The sequence below is a fragment of the Callospermophilus lateralis genome, chromosome 3, assembly GCF_048772815.1.
Source record: "Callospermophilus lateralis isolate mCalLat2 chromosome 3, mCalLat2.hap1, whole genome shotgun sequence".
In the NCBI taxonomy this organism is placed as follows: domain Eukaryota; kingdom Metazoa; phylum Chordata; class Mammalia; order Rodentia; family Sciuridae; genus Callospermophilus; species Callospermophilus lateralis.
This window is the reverse complement of record NC_135307.1, coordinates 60,059,087-60,074,626: the sequence shown is the minus strand read 5'-3', so window position 1 is coordinate 60,074,626 and position 15,540 is coordinate 60,059,087. Positions and strand designations below refer to the sequence as shown.

At 43.0% G+C, this 15,540-nt stretch overlaps 1 protein-coding gene across 3 annotated transcripts in view; it reads left to right on the top strand.

Annotated features, from left to right (window-relative positions):
• The first annotated feature begins 1,027 nt into the window (after positions 1-1,027).
• The window catches only part of Nin (ninein), a 106,657-nt gene continuing 92,144 nt past the window's right edge, over positions 1,028-15,540 (top strand). For all 3 annotated transcript variants that reach the window (XM_076850275.2, XM_076850273.2, XM_076850274.2), the window contains exons 1-3: positions 1,028-1,145; positions 1,660-1,712; positions 10,387-10,590. In XM_076850275.2, coding sequence (XP_076706390.1) covers positions 10,408-10,590 — 183 coding nt within the window. In that variant the 5' untranslated portion in view covers positions 1,028-1,145; positions 1,660-1,712; positions 10,387-10,407. The remainder of the gene's footprint in view (positions 1,146-1,659; positions 1,713-10,386; positions 10,591-15,540) is intronic.

Below are 15,540 nucleotides of genomic sequence, written 5' to 3'. Positions count from 1 at the left end.
ATAAGTCAGGCGGATCCTTCTTCAAGGGCAGCACTTTTTTTTTTTTTTTTAAAGAAAGAGTGAGAGAGAGAAAGAGGGAGAGAGAGAATTTTTAATATTTATTTTTTAGTATTTGGCAGACACAACATCTTTGTCTGTATGTGGTGCTGAGGATCGAACCCGGGCCGCATGCATGCCAGGCGAGCGCGCCACCGCTTGAGCCACATCCCCAGCCCCAAGGGCAGCACTTTTAACCCTGCAGCTCAAGAACCATGGGTGCTGCCTGGGGCCCACAGCTACCGCCACCTCTAGCCTAGACTTGAGATCCTGTCTGCACTGAGATCAGAAGCATAGGTACGCGGAGAGTGCGAAAACCATTACTTTGGCGGGGCGTGTAGAGTACGGATGCAAGCGGGTGAGGCTCGGGGACCACCAACTCCAGAGTTTCTGTTCTGCTTGGTTGTGACCTAGGTTTGGATGTACCCTCTGAGGGGCTGCACAGGCGGCAGGAACCCATGAGGATGCCGTGGGCAGGTGTTGATGCCATCTAGAGGTTCGTAGGATTCAGAGTCAAGCCCGGAGGTCTCTGCCTCCTAGACTCCTCTTCCCCTGATAGCAGGGGTCTCCCCAGAGCTGGGAAAGCCAGGCCACTTGCGGGCAAAAGAGGCACCTGAATTCACAGCTTAAGGTCGCACACCCTGCAGACAACGTCTGCAGGGTGTCCTAGTCGCCGGGAGCGTGTGGGAACGTTTGGAAGGAAAGGGTGGCTGGCAGGCTGGAGGCGGAGGGGCGGACGTGCCAGCTCCGGGGCAACCTCCGCCCGCACCCCGAGCCCTGGCGTTTCCAAGTTCAAATCTCCGTGGCTGAAGCTCAGAAGGGTCACTCGTCCGCGAGGGCCCAGACAGCGCCACCCGCTCCTCCCTCGGCCGCAGGAGCCGCGCGGGCCGCGGAGGAGGAGCCGCGCCTGGGTCGGCGTCGCCCTGACTCCTCCTCCCCGCGCGGGCCCTGCTCTTCCTCCCGGGCGTCCAAAGCTCTGGGTGGCTGAGGCCGAGCCGGGAGCTGAGCGCGCTGGGCGCGGCCGTCCCGCTGCCGCCCTCGCCGAGCCCCGAGTGCGCCCGCGGCCATGCTCTCCGCGGTAGCGCCGGGAGCCTGAGCCCCGGGACGCGGTAAGCGAGGAGCCCAGCTCCAGAGTCCCCCGACCCCCCGGCCTGAGGGTGCGGGGAGGCCTTGCGCTGCCCGCGCGCCGTCGGCGAGGCCCTGAGCACCAGGGACAGAATGGGCACTGAAACCCCCTGGGGCTCCCCTTCTGAACCAGGGGTCAGGGCGCGCGCTGACCCCGCGGGCCTGGAGGAAGCGGGGACTGGACTGCCGGCCCCGGCCCAGTGGCTCCGTGGGACCAGGCGGGGAGGGGGCGGCTTTGGCGGCAGAGAGGAGGGGCCGTGGCGGAGGAGCGGGCTGCGCTCGCGGGGGGCGGGCCGGCGGGCGGGGAGGATGCGCGGCAGCCCGCGGCCCCCGAACGCAGTGCTTTTGTAAGAGCTGGCCCCTTACATATGGAAATGACGCTCGCGCGGGTCCCCATTCGCGTCCTTTTGAAGGACGCCCGTCCGGAACCGCGGCGCCGGCTGCGAAGTATTGTCCGGCTTCTTGAACCCTAACAAAGCGCCCTCCTTCGCTTTGCAGAGCACTGGAGGCAGGCAGCGGGTGTGCGGGCGCTCCGGAGAGGCCAACAGAAGGTAGGCGAGGGCGGCGGGGGCCGAGAGAGCGTGCTGCCTGGTGACACAATGGAGTGTCTCGGGCTTCTGGTGGTGGCGATGGACAGGTGGGTCGGGGACGCGTTGCGGGTTGCCAGGGACCTAGGCGGCGCGCCTGCCCTCTGGCCGCACCTCAGCCTCCCAGACCTGCAGCGCCTCTGCCACCCTCTTGGCTCCAGCCGCAAGCCTGGAGCTGAAAGCTGCTACTGTCTGTTGGTCCAGGCAGCAGATTTGAGTCCCCGAAGGAGCAGAAAGGGTTGCTGTTCTGTTGGTATGTGCCGCCCAGGCAGCCCTGTGATTGAGAAGCTGAAGAGAAAGCTGCGTGGGGTGCCCCGAGATGTTAGCCTGTGCTGTTTGTGTAGCGCACAGCTATTTGGAGCCTTTAAAGTGGAGATTTTAGGTGTGTAGGATCAATACATGTAGAGACTTTCCCAATACAATTACTAGGAAAGGGGGAAACGACTACAGTGACAAGTCACCAGAGCAGAGAAATCGAAGTGTCTAATGAAAGTGAGGAACGTCAGGGGAGGAAGCTTCCAGGGTTCCAGCTGAACTCTACAGCTACTAAACCGGCCCCCACAAAAGGACAAAGCTGATGGAAAGAGTTACTGCTTAAAGCCCCCACCCCCGAATTTGAAAGAGAGACTGAAAGGGGCGATTTTCCTAGCCTCTGACCTGATGAGCCATGGTTAAGGTGCGAATAAAATGGGAGCTGAAACGATTGTTCTACCTTATGTCATGTTTCTAGACAACTTAGTTATTATGAGGTCTTCAGCTCTCCACTTCACTGGGACAGATCCCCTCCTGGTGTTGAGGAATTGCTGAGATGGGCTTGTCCTACAACTCAGTTCTTGAGTTTACTAATAGTAAAAGCAGATTGATAGTTGTCTTTGTGAGCGTCAAGGTAGTTTTAGGATAAGAATCCTGATTAAAGTCCATAAGGGCACATAAGATAGGCTCCTAGGACCATGGAAGATTTCTTAATTGGGTTCCCTTAGATACCTTAACATGAATTTGTATGTTTTTACATACTTCCTAAGGCTTAATGATCTACAGGAAATACATTTTGTTTTCTGTCAGCATAATTTTATCTTGTGTCTTCTCTAGTTGTAGCATTTTACTTTTTTTTTATATTTATTTTTTAGTTGTAGGTGGACACACATTCTTTATTTCATTTTTATGTGGTGCTGGGGACCGAACCCAGTGCCTCACATGTGCTAGGCTAGCATGCTACCACTGAGCCACAACCCCAGCCTGAGTTGTAGCATTTTACATTGGTGGCCTACCTGGAATATTGGTAGATCTTGCTCTGAATTTAAAGTAGCTGTGAAATTCCCAGGTTGTAAGAGTAACATTGCAGGATGACTGAAAATGAGTTTGTGTGTTTTCTTCAACTGTTGTCAGTGTTCCTCTTTGGGAGGTGATGAGAACTGCCGGGATGGAGGGTTGTTTGCGGATTTGTTTATTTTCACCTGTAATCTGGTACTTCTTTAGAGGGAAGCATCCTGAACTGCAATGTAGATAAAGCAAATGAGTTGTACTTACGCAAAGACCTTGCCAAGACAGGGAGAGGTTTTACTGGGGCAATAGAGAAGAAGCCATCATAAGCATGGACTTTACATTAAAATGTCAAGGATCAGTCATTTTAATAGGCACTTGCCCAGAATGACATGGGCTTCTTTTTTCTTATTTTTTCATTTTAGATATGTAATGACCCTTAATATCAAAAGATGTTAACTCACACAGGGGGAGAATCTGGCTCCCCAATGAATTCTGAACAGCCAATCTTCATTTAATAGGCAATGTTCTTATCATGAATCAAATGTTGTTCAAATAAATTGTTTTAAATGTCACTGAAAATGATTTTCTAAACTAACATTTCACCAATCTTGATGCTTCCATTTTATGTTGGTAATGAAAATACATTTTATCGGTCTTACACTGATAAAGGCTTGGCAAGTCTAGCCAGAAGCATTTTAGAGGGATTCAGATAGCCCAGAGCCTTTTCAGAAGGCTTATTTTTGTAGATGCCAATTCATTTGTAAGCCAATAAATAATGCAGTTTGATTTCTGGCTATTGATCTTGCATCTGTTGGGCAGAAGCTTGTGGGGAGACTTACTGAACCTTGCAAAATGATATTTTTATCCTACTTACAAATAAGATAGAATTTTGAAAAGATTATGGGATTATACAAGTCAGCAACATTGAGATTAGTATTTTTATTATTATTATTTGTAGCAGCACTTATTCAAGCTTTTGGATGGAAAAAAAATACTGCAAAGCCATCTGTACCTAAAAGCTCACTTAAAATACAAAGTTGGGAAAATATTATTTATGGATGTGAGAATAGAAGCACTTCACTTACACCCCAGGGAACTGTACTCATAGATTTAGACATCCTAAATTAATTTGAGTAAACATGGCTCAAGAATTGAAAGTTGTTATAAGCTTTCTCTTTTAGAAAAGAAGTAGTCAACGTGCAACTCTGTTTTCTGCTCCCATAATTTTACTTAGTAGTTGATTATAGGTTATTGGATCTACCTTGTGCTAAGCTGATGTTTTTTTCCCATCTACTGCCCTGAGTTAACTACTTGATTGGGTAATCCACCTGCTGTTAGGTTTAACAAAAGCCTGGTTTGCTGTAACCTTCAGGGTGGTAAAATACTAAAACTTGTTTATGATTTGGGATAAGTGCTAATAGGACACCTTTAGTTCAATAAAATTTTATAGTATATTTAGCACAGATTACTGTTTTCTTTCAGATTTATTTAAATGTTACTTCTTCCTGTGTAGTGGCACTTACATTTTTATGGTATATTTTTATACCACAGTTTTATTCCTGGTAGCACCATGTTGCTTTTGGTAACCAGCCTGGTGTGAGGGGCTATTCGAGCAGAGAGGAGGCTGATTGTGATTGGTTTGCTGCTGAACAGCCATAGTTTTTGGACAGAAGGGTTCTCCTAATGAATATGCAAATGGGAGTGATAGCTTTTTTTGGTTGTTGTTGAGTTTTTTGCTAAACTTGAATTTATTCTCATCACTATTTCCTTTCATGCTGAAATTAGTCCAAAATAGTAAGCCTGGAAATCTTTGTAACAGATTAAAGAGTTTGCAGAAGAGAAAGAAACATTGCAATTTGATCATGGGCATTATTAGGCTGACTTGCCACAGGGTGAAAGCTAAAGGCCTAAAAGAAAAGGCTCCCCAAGCAGTTTGTCTGTGTTCATCACTTCAGTCCCCAAGTAACTTAATTAGTCACTTGGTGGTCACTGCTCAGTCTGTGGACCCCCAACAGCTATGTCTGAACACAGGTCCGAAAGATCTATTATGATGTCCTAGAAGGGAGAGTGGCTGAGCCGAGAGGGGCATCCAGACATTCCACAGAGCTGTTCAGCTGCTGGACCATCTGGAGGGGAAATCAAAGGCCTGGGCTAGGGGCTCTGGCATTGTGCTTATTTATTATTTGGGTTTCACTTGCTAGACTTTGTCTCCTTTTCACTCCCTCCAGCCCAGAACAGACGTTCCTGTTGGCTGGGGTACCATTCTTTCAAGCTCCTTTCTGTACCTCAGATGCTGGAAAGTTCATAAGTTCACATAAGCACTTCATCCTGGCCTTGTGTCTGCACTCCATTATTCCTGCCACACCTCCACCTATTCCTTTTGCACTCTCAGTTGGTCTTGTAATTCCATCAGCCAGGGTAGCCAAATGGAGCACAACAATGCAGATCTGTAGTGGACATCCCTGTCAGAGTCTGCAGCATTTTGGCAGCCTTATTTTGAATTATTTGGAAGAAAGATGTTCTGAACAATTGTCATTATAGCTGGTTATTGGGTGGTAAATGTTTTGATTAATGATTCTGTGCATCTGCCTCTTATTTAACTATCCCTAGTTAGAACTCCTAAATATTACCCACCCTGGCCCTTTTATTCCAAAAGAATTATAAAGGTCCCAAACCACATGATTGGGAAGGTCCTTTGTGAGGAAGGTCCTTTGTGAGGTCCTTTGTTAGGTTTATGGCAGGTTTCATAAAATTGGAATTGTTCTTTGCAATTTGAAGGATTTACCACTCGAGCCCAACTTTTTAAATCTCTAAGATTCCTGCCACTGATGGATGTGCACTAGATTGTATACTTAAGTATTTATTTAGGAAGATTAATTGAACAATTATCATTTCCTCAGCTATGCCCATATTGATGATGAGACTCTTTATGATCATTTTATATAAAAATTTATTTTTTCCATGCCCAAATCCCAAAGCTGCATTAGGAAAAAAAGCATGCTTATTCTATCTATGTATCCCAAGAGCCTTACAGGCTGTAATCATTCAGTAAAGGGTTCAAGGGAGGGAGCAGGTAAGGATTTCACTTCTCCCCATTCTAATTTGGAAAAATTTGTGGCCAGGGAGTATTCCATGGTGGCTCCTCATACTGAGTACTGTTCAGCTGGCTGACACATAATGGTGGAGGTAAGTTTGTCAATGGTATCATTCCAGTGGTCCCGTTCATGTGTTCTTTGTGCATTGGGGGATAATTTATTGCCATACCAGATTTTAAGTTCAGCTCTACCCCTATATTAGTTCTGTATCCTTGAACAAATTGTTTAATTTTGGCAGGCCCCAAGTTTTAATACCTTAAATGGGGATTCTGCTTTGAAGAATGGGGGTGGTGGGGAGGGTATTAAAGAAGATGATAAACTTGAAACACTTAGCATAGGCAAGCTCATAGTGAATGCTCAGAGATTAATCACAGCAACAATAATTATAATAAATTCTTCTGAATTCTCAGCTACATTTCAGCCTCTCTGCTTTTATTTGATGTTAAATGATCAATAATCTTCCTTTGAAGATTGAGGAAGCACTGAACATTACCTGCCGCCATTATCATTTAGAAATACAATGCTGTTTATATGCATAATACATTCAATGCCTGCTCTAAAGCTCTGTTCTATGACTTTCCACACTTCCTGCTTTGCTTCTTTGAAGGTAGATTTATGACTGATTGACTTAAGTTACTCACCTAAGTTTGTGCCTCCTTTGTGAGACTTGGGTGTTTTCTTGGTTGTTTTTCAGTTCCCCTCTTATATCACCTTTCTCTGGGATAAGCCATTCTCACTCTTGCCATATTTAACCTTCAGAGCAACCCTCCAGAGGGGTATTGTTATTTTCATTGGATAAATGAGAAGACATGAGAAAGTATTTTAGTACAGATTTTCCTCCAAAGTTTTATCTCATAACAACAACAAAATGTAGCTGCAGTTTGTGAATCCATTGGCTTAATTACTAACCCACTGAACTAAGCTTCAGATGGCTTTATATAGAGTGGTTTGGTAGTCACTGCTGGCTCTGTACTTCTGCTTAGTATGTTCAAGACTAAAAATGCCCTTAAAAAAGAACTGGAAGAGGGAAGTGGAGGTGTATATGTGGAAGAAATAGATATTTCAAATTTTTCCTATGCTTGTTCCTACATCTCCCCATTCAGGGTAAGTCTCCTCTCAAGGAATGTCCATGTAGTAAGTCAGTACATGAGGTTGATCAAGTCCCTGGCCTGAAGAACAGTTTGAGGGAAGGCATATAAGAAATAGAAGGTATGGACCTTACTCTTAAGGAACTTTCTGCTAAGTGGGGAGGAAAAAAAAAATTCTTGCACATGAAATTACTGATGAACATTTGGAGAATAATATCAACCAGAAAAAATACATTCTGTGCCAGATGAGTGCTTGCAGCTTGTCACTATGCATAGCAGCTCCTGGATGTTTTATTGTGAGCATTTGTTTCACAGGGGTGGAGCTTTCCCCCCCTTCAGTCCAAAGAATGTTTTCCTAAGCTTGGTATCTTAGGAAGGAGGGAGATGGAAACATTAAGAAAGGAAGGCTGCTATAAAACAAAAGAAGTTCAATTTAGCAAAGTTCAATGATCTCCCCAGAGTGGGGCATAATAGTTTATTAAATTCAAAGCAGCAGGCCAGTTGCATGCCTATAATCCCAGCAACTCTGGAGGCTGAGGCAGGAAGATTACAAGTTTGAGGTCAGCCTCAGTAGTTTGAGGCTCAGGCTAAGCAACTTAGTGCGACCCTGTCTCAAGAAACAAAAAGAGATGGGATGTATATATATAGATATATAGATATAGATGGAATTAAACCAGGGGAGCTTTACCACTGAGTTACATCCCATCTCTATATATAGAGATAGATATAGATATAGAAGTAGTGTGTGTGTGGGTACTGGGGATTGAACTCAGGAGCACTTGACCACTAAGCTACATCCCCAGGCCTACTTTGGATTTTATTTAGAGACAGGGTCTCACTGAGTTGCTTAGTGCTTCGATTTTGCTGAGGCTGGCTTTGAACTTGGCAATCCTCCTGCCTCAGCCTCCTGAGCCACTGGGATTACAGGCATGGGCCACCATACCTGGCTAATCCCCAGTATTAAAAAAGAAAAGAAAGAAAAATTCAAAGCAGCACATCAGATTAGGACTTTTCAGTGTATTGTGAGTTCTACTGCTCTCCTTCATTGACTTATGGATAAATTGCTGCACCTTAAAAATAATTTTAAAAAGAGGAAGTGTTAGAACTTTTTTTTTTTCACTTTTGAGCTTTTAAATATTATGCAAAATCAAGCAAAGGTAGAATGTCTGTCTTTTCTGAAGGTGGTCAGATTACAACCCAGGGGACTGTAAACCTCAGACTGAGCCTGAGAGCCATAGCAACACCAAAAATCCCAGAGCACTTTGGGGAATCTCAGCAAATCTTGGTTGACAATTAACTGGCAGACACTGAGTGAATCTCATTAGCCAAGCCTTGGCTTTGTCTAAATTCCTACCTCTTGTGACTTTGCATAACACCTTTGTGTTGCTTTTCTGATGCTTTGATGTTTATATAGCACTCTCAACTTATTTTGAAAATATTTGCATAGTGATTAGTTAACCCAACAGACCAACCCTGGGAAGACAGCCAGAGCCAACAGCACCTTAGTAATAGGAAACTGCTAATAGGAGAGGAGACCTCCTCAAGAACAGGGACTTGGACCCAAACCATGGCATGTTGTTTTAATGAGTGGTCCTCGTAAAAATTGAGTTGTACGGCAGAGCTGATCAGGACTCTTCTTCTGAATCCACCTAATTTTGTTAAGGTCGTGGATCTATTTGGACTTGTCATGTTGTAAAGTTGTTTATGAACACACAGCAGACACAGCTGAGAGAAGCACTGATTTGCTACAGAAAGCTCTTTTATCTTCATTACTGGCTCTGTTCAACATGCTAGCTTACCTCTTCCCCAGGTAGTAATGATTTTTTCTCTATGGAACATCACCTCTAATTCAGAGTATTTTCTGACCCAGCGCTTGGTTTAGTTGAAGATGCTGCCTTTGTTGTAGGAGATGGATAGCAGTGCTGGGGATTGAACCCAGGGCTAAGCACATGTTCTATTGCTGAGTTATACCCCAGCCCCTAGGCTGAGAGCTTGATGTCTGTGGCTGAGATCACTGTCTCAAGGGTATGTGTTGTATTTGGCATCCATTACATCATAGTGAAGTTTCCTCCAGATGTTCAGGCTTCAGGCTTGCATCAAAAGACCTAGCACATTAGAAATGAATAATTGAGCAAGAAAAAAAAGAACCTATTTTAAAGCATGAAGTTCCTAGAATTTTATGATGTATATTTTTAGCAAAAATATGACTCAGAGCTATTGATGACTCTAATTTGACCAATCTAAGGGAAAAGTATTTGACCAATCTTAGGGAAAGTGGCAAAATGGAAAGCCCTGGGGTTGGGGTGAGACAGAGATGCAAGACAGGTTAACCAGGCATAAAGGGGTGAGCTGCTCCAGAGAGTTTTGGTTCCCTAAGAGTCTCTGATTCACAGAAGCCAGTCTGTGACTCCTTTCAAACCTTTCTGTCACAAGGGTTGGAGTGGTGTTTTCCCCTTTCTCTAGGCAACTAAGCATTACCTAAAGCTCCCTGGGACTATGGTGAGCTTCAGGGAATACTCTTCCTGTCACACTTCATGTAATTGCACCAACAAAGTTAATTGAGTTGCTTTGTGAAGCTCTCATGTAATAGGCATCTGGTCTCATGTAAACAGGGACATGGTTTTGTAGCAAACATGTTCAGCCAGTGTCTCTTGTAACTATTATGGGCAGCATCTAGGCTGAACGAAGTGGAACTAATCAGCCTGGCCACACTGCCAGATCCTAGCATCTGGGCAGGTTGTGTGGAGCATGCAGACTTGTGTGGAGGCTCTGGCTTGCACAGTTGGGTGGTGCTAACAGTTGGCTCATTTCACTGGACTGGCTGTCAGAAGCGGACTTTTACCTTCTTTAACTCTTGACCAGATGAACTGATAGGGAGAGAACCACTCGTGGGTTTGATTTTGATAAACCGGACATCCACCTAAGGAGCAGGAAGGAGAAGAGGGTGTCTCTTTCCCTACATGACCTGTTCATCCTGGTAATGTCACCCCCAGTGTGATCAAGAGGTACCCCTGGTGTGAGTGTGCATGGGAGCTCTAACAGCCAAAATAGGGTCCTGGACTTGCCACGGGTTGTGTCAGAAATAGAATGTGATACCTAGAAGAGTGTTCCCAAGCAGCTAGTGGTGCCAGGAGAGATCGGTGCACCAAGAACTGACCTGCCCCAACTTGTCCTTGTCTCTGTCTTGCACAGGTGAGCGCTGTGGGCTATGGGATGGATGAGGTGGAGCAGGACCAGCATGAGGCCCGACTCAAGGAGCTGTTTGACAGTTTTGACACGACAGGCACCGGGTCCCTTGGACAGGAAGAACTCACTGACCTTTGCCACATGCTAAGCTTGGAGGAGGTGGCCCCGGTGCTGCAACAGACACTGCTTCAAGACAACCTCTTGGGCAGGGTAAGATGTGAGGAAGAACTATGAGTCTGTGGGAAGAGGGGTGCGGTTTCTGTCCGGGTGCTGGGGGTGGCGCAAGCCCCATATGTTGCAACTTGGCCGTTAACCCGTTGAAAAGAAAAATGTAATGGCCATGAGCAGTGCAGTGTGCTTGGGTGCTTTAGTTTAGCTGTGGAATCATGTTGTGAACTGAGCGTCATAGATAGAGAGAGAAAAAAAAGATATTTCCCACTTTTTGTTGTTATTGTTCTTTGTGAATCATTTCATTGACTCCACATTCATCACTGGGACAGAAAGGAGCGGGCAAGATTTCCATGGAAGATAAAGAAAACACAGCAAGAAAACCGCCCATCACAGGAAGAACAGATTTCTGTTATGACTTTTGTTCCTAGTAAAACTATTTCTTGTGTGGATTGTTTCTGGGTGAAGTATTAATTAAACCTTCCACCCAGGAAGTAAGACAGGAGGGTAAGTAAATACAGTGTAGCTTCATTTAAAACCCAGCACGACTTGCTTCCAGCAGGGATGTGTGTGCGTTGCCAACGTTAACTTCTACAGTTGACAACAAATAGTCACACTTTCCCCATAGATCTGCCGCAGATGTGAGTGAGAGGAGGGAAGGGGACTCACATCCCCCACTCTGTGCTGATAATGGGAAGGACTTTTCATGTCAAGACCTGAGATTTTCATCAATTTTCATAATGATAATTAATGGATCATTTACAATGTAATTCAACATTTACATTGCTTTGAGTAGTCTTTTTTAAAAAAAGTTGTAGATGACACAGTGTCTTTGTTTCATTTATTCATTTTATTTATTTATTTTTAATGTGGTTCTGAGGATCAAACCCAGTGCTTCACACGTGCTAAGCAAGCGCTCTACCACTGAGCCACAACCCCAGCCCTTGGGTAGAATCTTTGCTGATGGTTTTTGGAATGCATGAGAATAAGAGGTTGTACTTTTTGAGCTTTGTTGCTGTCATTGCTGCCCCTCTGTAGGCAGTAGTTTTTATCGTGTGTAGATTGAGGAAGCAGTCATGAAGCTTAACTTTATTCTAGTGACTGAACTTCCTCTTCTTCATTTTATTTTCACTGTCTCTTGGCTGACAAGGTGGGTAAATAGCCTGAGATGCAATGTAATGGCTGTCTATAACCTGAAAGAGACAAGAGCAGTGCTCATTTTCAGATTAATATAGAGGAGGTGATAGTCCCATGACTGTGGTGTCAAGAGCAATCCAAGTTCTTCACAAAACTGGGGCCATTCTTGGCCACTTTGGGGGATTAATTGCTTGTGATTATATATGATTCCTAAAAAATGCCAAAAATCTTGCTTTGAAAGCAATAAAAGTGGATGCTTTGAATATTCAGCCATTTGCTCCCCATCATATAGTACACTCAAATGTTTTTGAGTTCTGCCTCAATTTTAGACAAGGTGGGGAGCAAAAGAGTGGCATCCCCCAGTGCGGTCCTTGAAGATCTCAGGCATATCAAAGGGCATATCTGTTTTAATGCTACGAAAACAGGAAAAAACATGATATGCCTGATGATTTCCTTGAGAGGGTTCCTCAGAGTCAGCATTAATGTGGAATCCTCTGCTGCAAACAGACTGCACCTTGGCAGCAGATTAATAGTTTGCTCTCCAGATGTTGCACATCTCTGCCCTCATTTGGTAGACTAAAACCAGGGAACAGCTATCGATTGATTTGTTAACAACTTGACACCACCAGCCTGCTTTTTATGTTTGATATTTGCCTGAATAATGAATACCTAAGTGGACTATAGTGTGATATTTACTCAGTGAGCCAGTGATAAAAGTTAAATAGATGTATGCATATTGATTTCATGTGGGAGGTCCCTGGTGATTGTCTTGAGAGCAGTGTTGGCATGAATTAACACACTACTGTTAAATTTGCATTTTTTATGGAACTGAATTATTCTCAGATGATCACATAAACTTGGCCATATGCTGTTAAGATATCCTATATGGTTTATGATTTTAAATGATAAAGAAAAAAATCCTTAGAATTCACTGGAGCAATTCAAGTGCTCTCACCTTCATGTATGTTGAGTATGGATCAGATGAGTTGTTTTTAATTAATACAAAAATTTTTTAAGTGACACATAGTAATTTTACATACTTATGGGGTATAGTGTGCATTTTAATACACGTATAAGATATATAATCATTAGATCAGGGTAATTGGCATATCTGTCACTGCAGGCATTGATCAATTCCTTTGTTAGGAGCATTCAGAATCCTTTCAGCTATTTTGAAATATTAAATTAATTGTTGTCAGACATAGTTATCGTATAAGTTGTTTTTAATGCCAGTCCTCTTTTTTCTCTTTGGAAGGTATTTGTAGAAAAGCTTTCAAGGGTTAGCAGCTTGGTTTAATAAAAAAGGGGAAAAGGTAGCATGACAAATCTGCATATGCTCATCTATTCATAAATTCAGCAAATATGAATTGTGTGTGTCCTGCATGTCAGTCATTCCACTAGTCTCATGGTATTGGTACAGTTATGTTTATTATAGGCTGCAGTTCTCTGTTAAATTAGCTTTTGAATGCATTAGGACCCATCAGCTTTCTGGATACTTATGACTTTAATTTTATGTTTTAAATCTTAATGAGCATACTTTTTAGATGCAATAAAACTTCCAAGTTTTACCTCTATTGGAATTAGGCAGAATTCTTGAAATAAGAAAGTAAAAAAGCATCTTCTCCCTCAACCAAGAATATGAGTACTGTCTATTTATTTTTGTATTTGGCAGTCCATCTGCAATAACATTTTTTAAACTTAATATTTCTTTTAATAGGTGTTAAGTAACTCAAATCCCCTTGCAATTTTTATGCATGATAGGTCATTTCCTCCCAAATCATCTTTCAAATCATGTGTATTTCTTTATAATTTGAGTTCATATTCCCTTAAGCATGGTGGTTACTTTATAAGTGTTTGAAATGCTTAATGCTTATCGATTTCTGATTGGAAGGAAAGAGGACATTACTGATTTGTGTTTCCTATTAGATAATCTGAAGAGTTCATCCATCTGTTTCTCATTAACCAAGCACCTATCAGGTGGGTAAGGCCCTGACACAAGAGGCTTCTTAATGGCCACTGAGGAATTTAAAGTCTAATTGGGTAGTGTAGCTGGCAGGTGAATACTATAGGGAGAAAGTACTATAAAATTTTTAAGAAAGAGAATCATGTTAGCTCTCTTTCTGGGCCAAAGTATCATTCAAGCAATTGATACTAAACTGTATGTGCTTCCTGTTTCTTGTTCCTTTCAAACAATCCTCCCTCTCTTTTCCTCCTCCCTCCCCCCTTTTTCTTTCTCTCTCTCTCTCTCTCTCTCTCTCTCTCTCTCTCTCTCTCTTTTAAGAAAATAGGACATAAGTTGGGCATGGTAGCACATACCTGTAATCCCAGTGGCTTGGGAGGCTGAGACAGGAAGATCACAAGTTGAAAGCCAGCCTCTGCAACTTAGCAAGGCCCTAAGCAACTTGGTGAGACCCTGTCTCGATATAAAAAATAAAAAGGGATGGGGAATGTGGCTCAGTAGATTAGCACTTCTGGGTTCAATCCCTAATACACCCCCACACCACCCTCAACCCCCCACCCCCAAAAAAAGAAAAGAAAATAGGCATAAAAAGAAGATAGTTTGCTTTGGTATTGTTGAAGCCCTTTATTATATTCAGTTTTAAAAATGCATTTCCTTTTCTTATTGTTACATACCTACTTTAAGAAAAAACAGCTCCCTGAAGTTCTAAAGTGTTTCATTGCTATGTCATTACTTTAATATGAATTTGAATGCTAAAATATCTCTCTGTCCTTATTCCCACTCTTTTGAATGGGAATAAGCCACTTGGCAGCAGAACTTACCATTGGCTTCCAAATAAGATGTGTGAACTTGGGCCATCAAAGGCACTTTGAAATTTTTAGTATTAAAATTTGATAGCTATACAAATATATAATTTAGCTCAGCTTTCTACCTTTCATTTCAAAGTGCTTGTGGTTCTTTTATAAATGTCATGATTAATTTCAAATGGTAGATTTACTTCTTTGTTTCCGATTCATTAAGAGCATTTTAAGGTTTCTTTCTTTAATATATATTTAATCATTTGAAGAGTAAATCAGAAATAGAGATGTGCTTTTAGGCAGTGATTATTTGGACTTTTTCTCTGTGTGCAAAATTACACTTTGTCATTAATCACCGCCTATTTTTTGTATCTATCCTGTGATCATGCTACTATATCATATTATTGATCTGAGACCTTTCGAACCTACTGCAGGGAATGGTAGAAATGTTCTTGCTGCATTTCTCAAATGCCTGGCCCTTTGCCTTTTTCTTACTCTTAAACTACCACACTTTAACCTGTAGCAGTAAGGATTATATGTGTGATTCCTCCGTTGGTCTTGTGACTCTGGGTGAATTATCATTCTCCTTCTGAACAGGAGTCTCATTTGAGGTTTTCTATAAATGTCTATAAATAGTCTATAAATTTTTCTATAAATTTTCTATAAATAATCTTATTTGGTGGGTCTGTGGTTCTGCATTTATAGAAAAGACCTTCTAATGAGGGGGTTGTTAGATTTGCGTCTGTTCTGTTAATGCTTTCTTGTCAAACTCATTGTGAAATTTACTTAGGTTTTGAGTACCTTAAGTTCTTAAGTCTCTGAGGTGTTTTGTGTGACAGGAAGAAAGAGGAGAGGGAGAGCTATTGGGAAGGCCTTGAACTCTGTAAAAGCAGGAAGGGACAAGCATTAAATGGCCATTGTCTTCAATCTACTTTATTTCAGTAATGCCTGTGCCAGAGAAGACATGGTCAGGAATGCTCATTAGATTCCACTGATACTTTTATGGGTTGCTTCCTGTCTGCGTAATGTTCTTCAGTGTCAATCACAGATTTTACCTGACAGGGTTCATCTGTATGATGAAGAAACCCAGCACTTGGA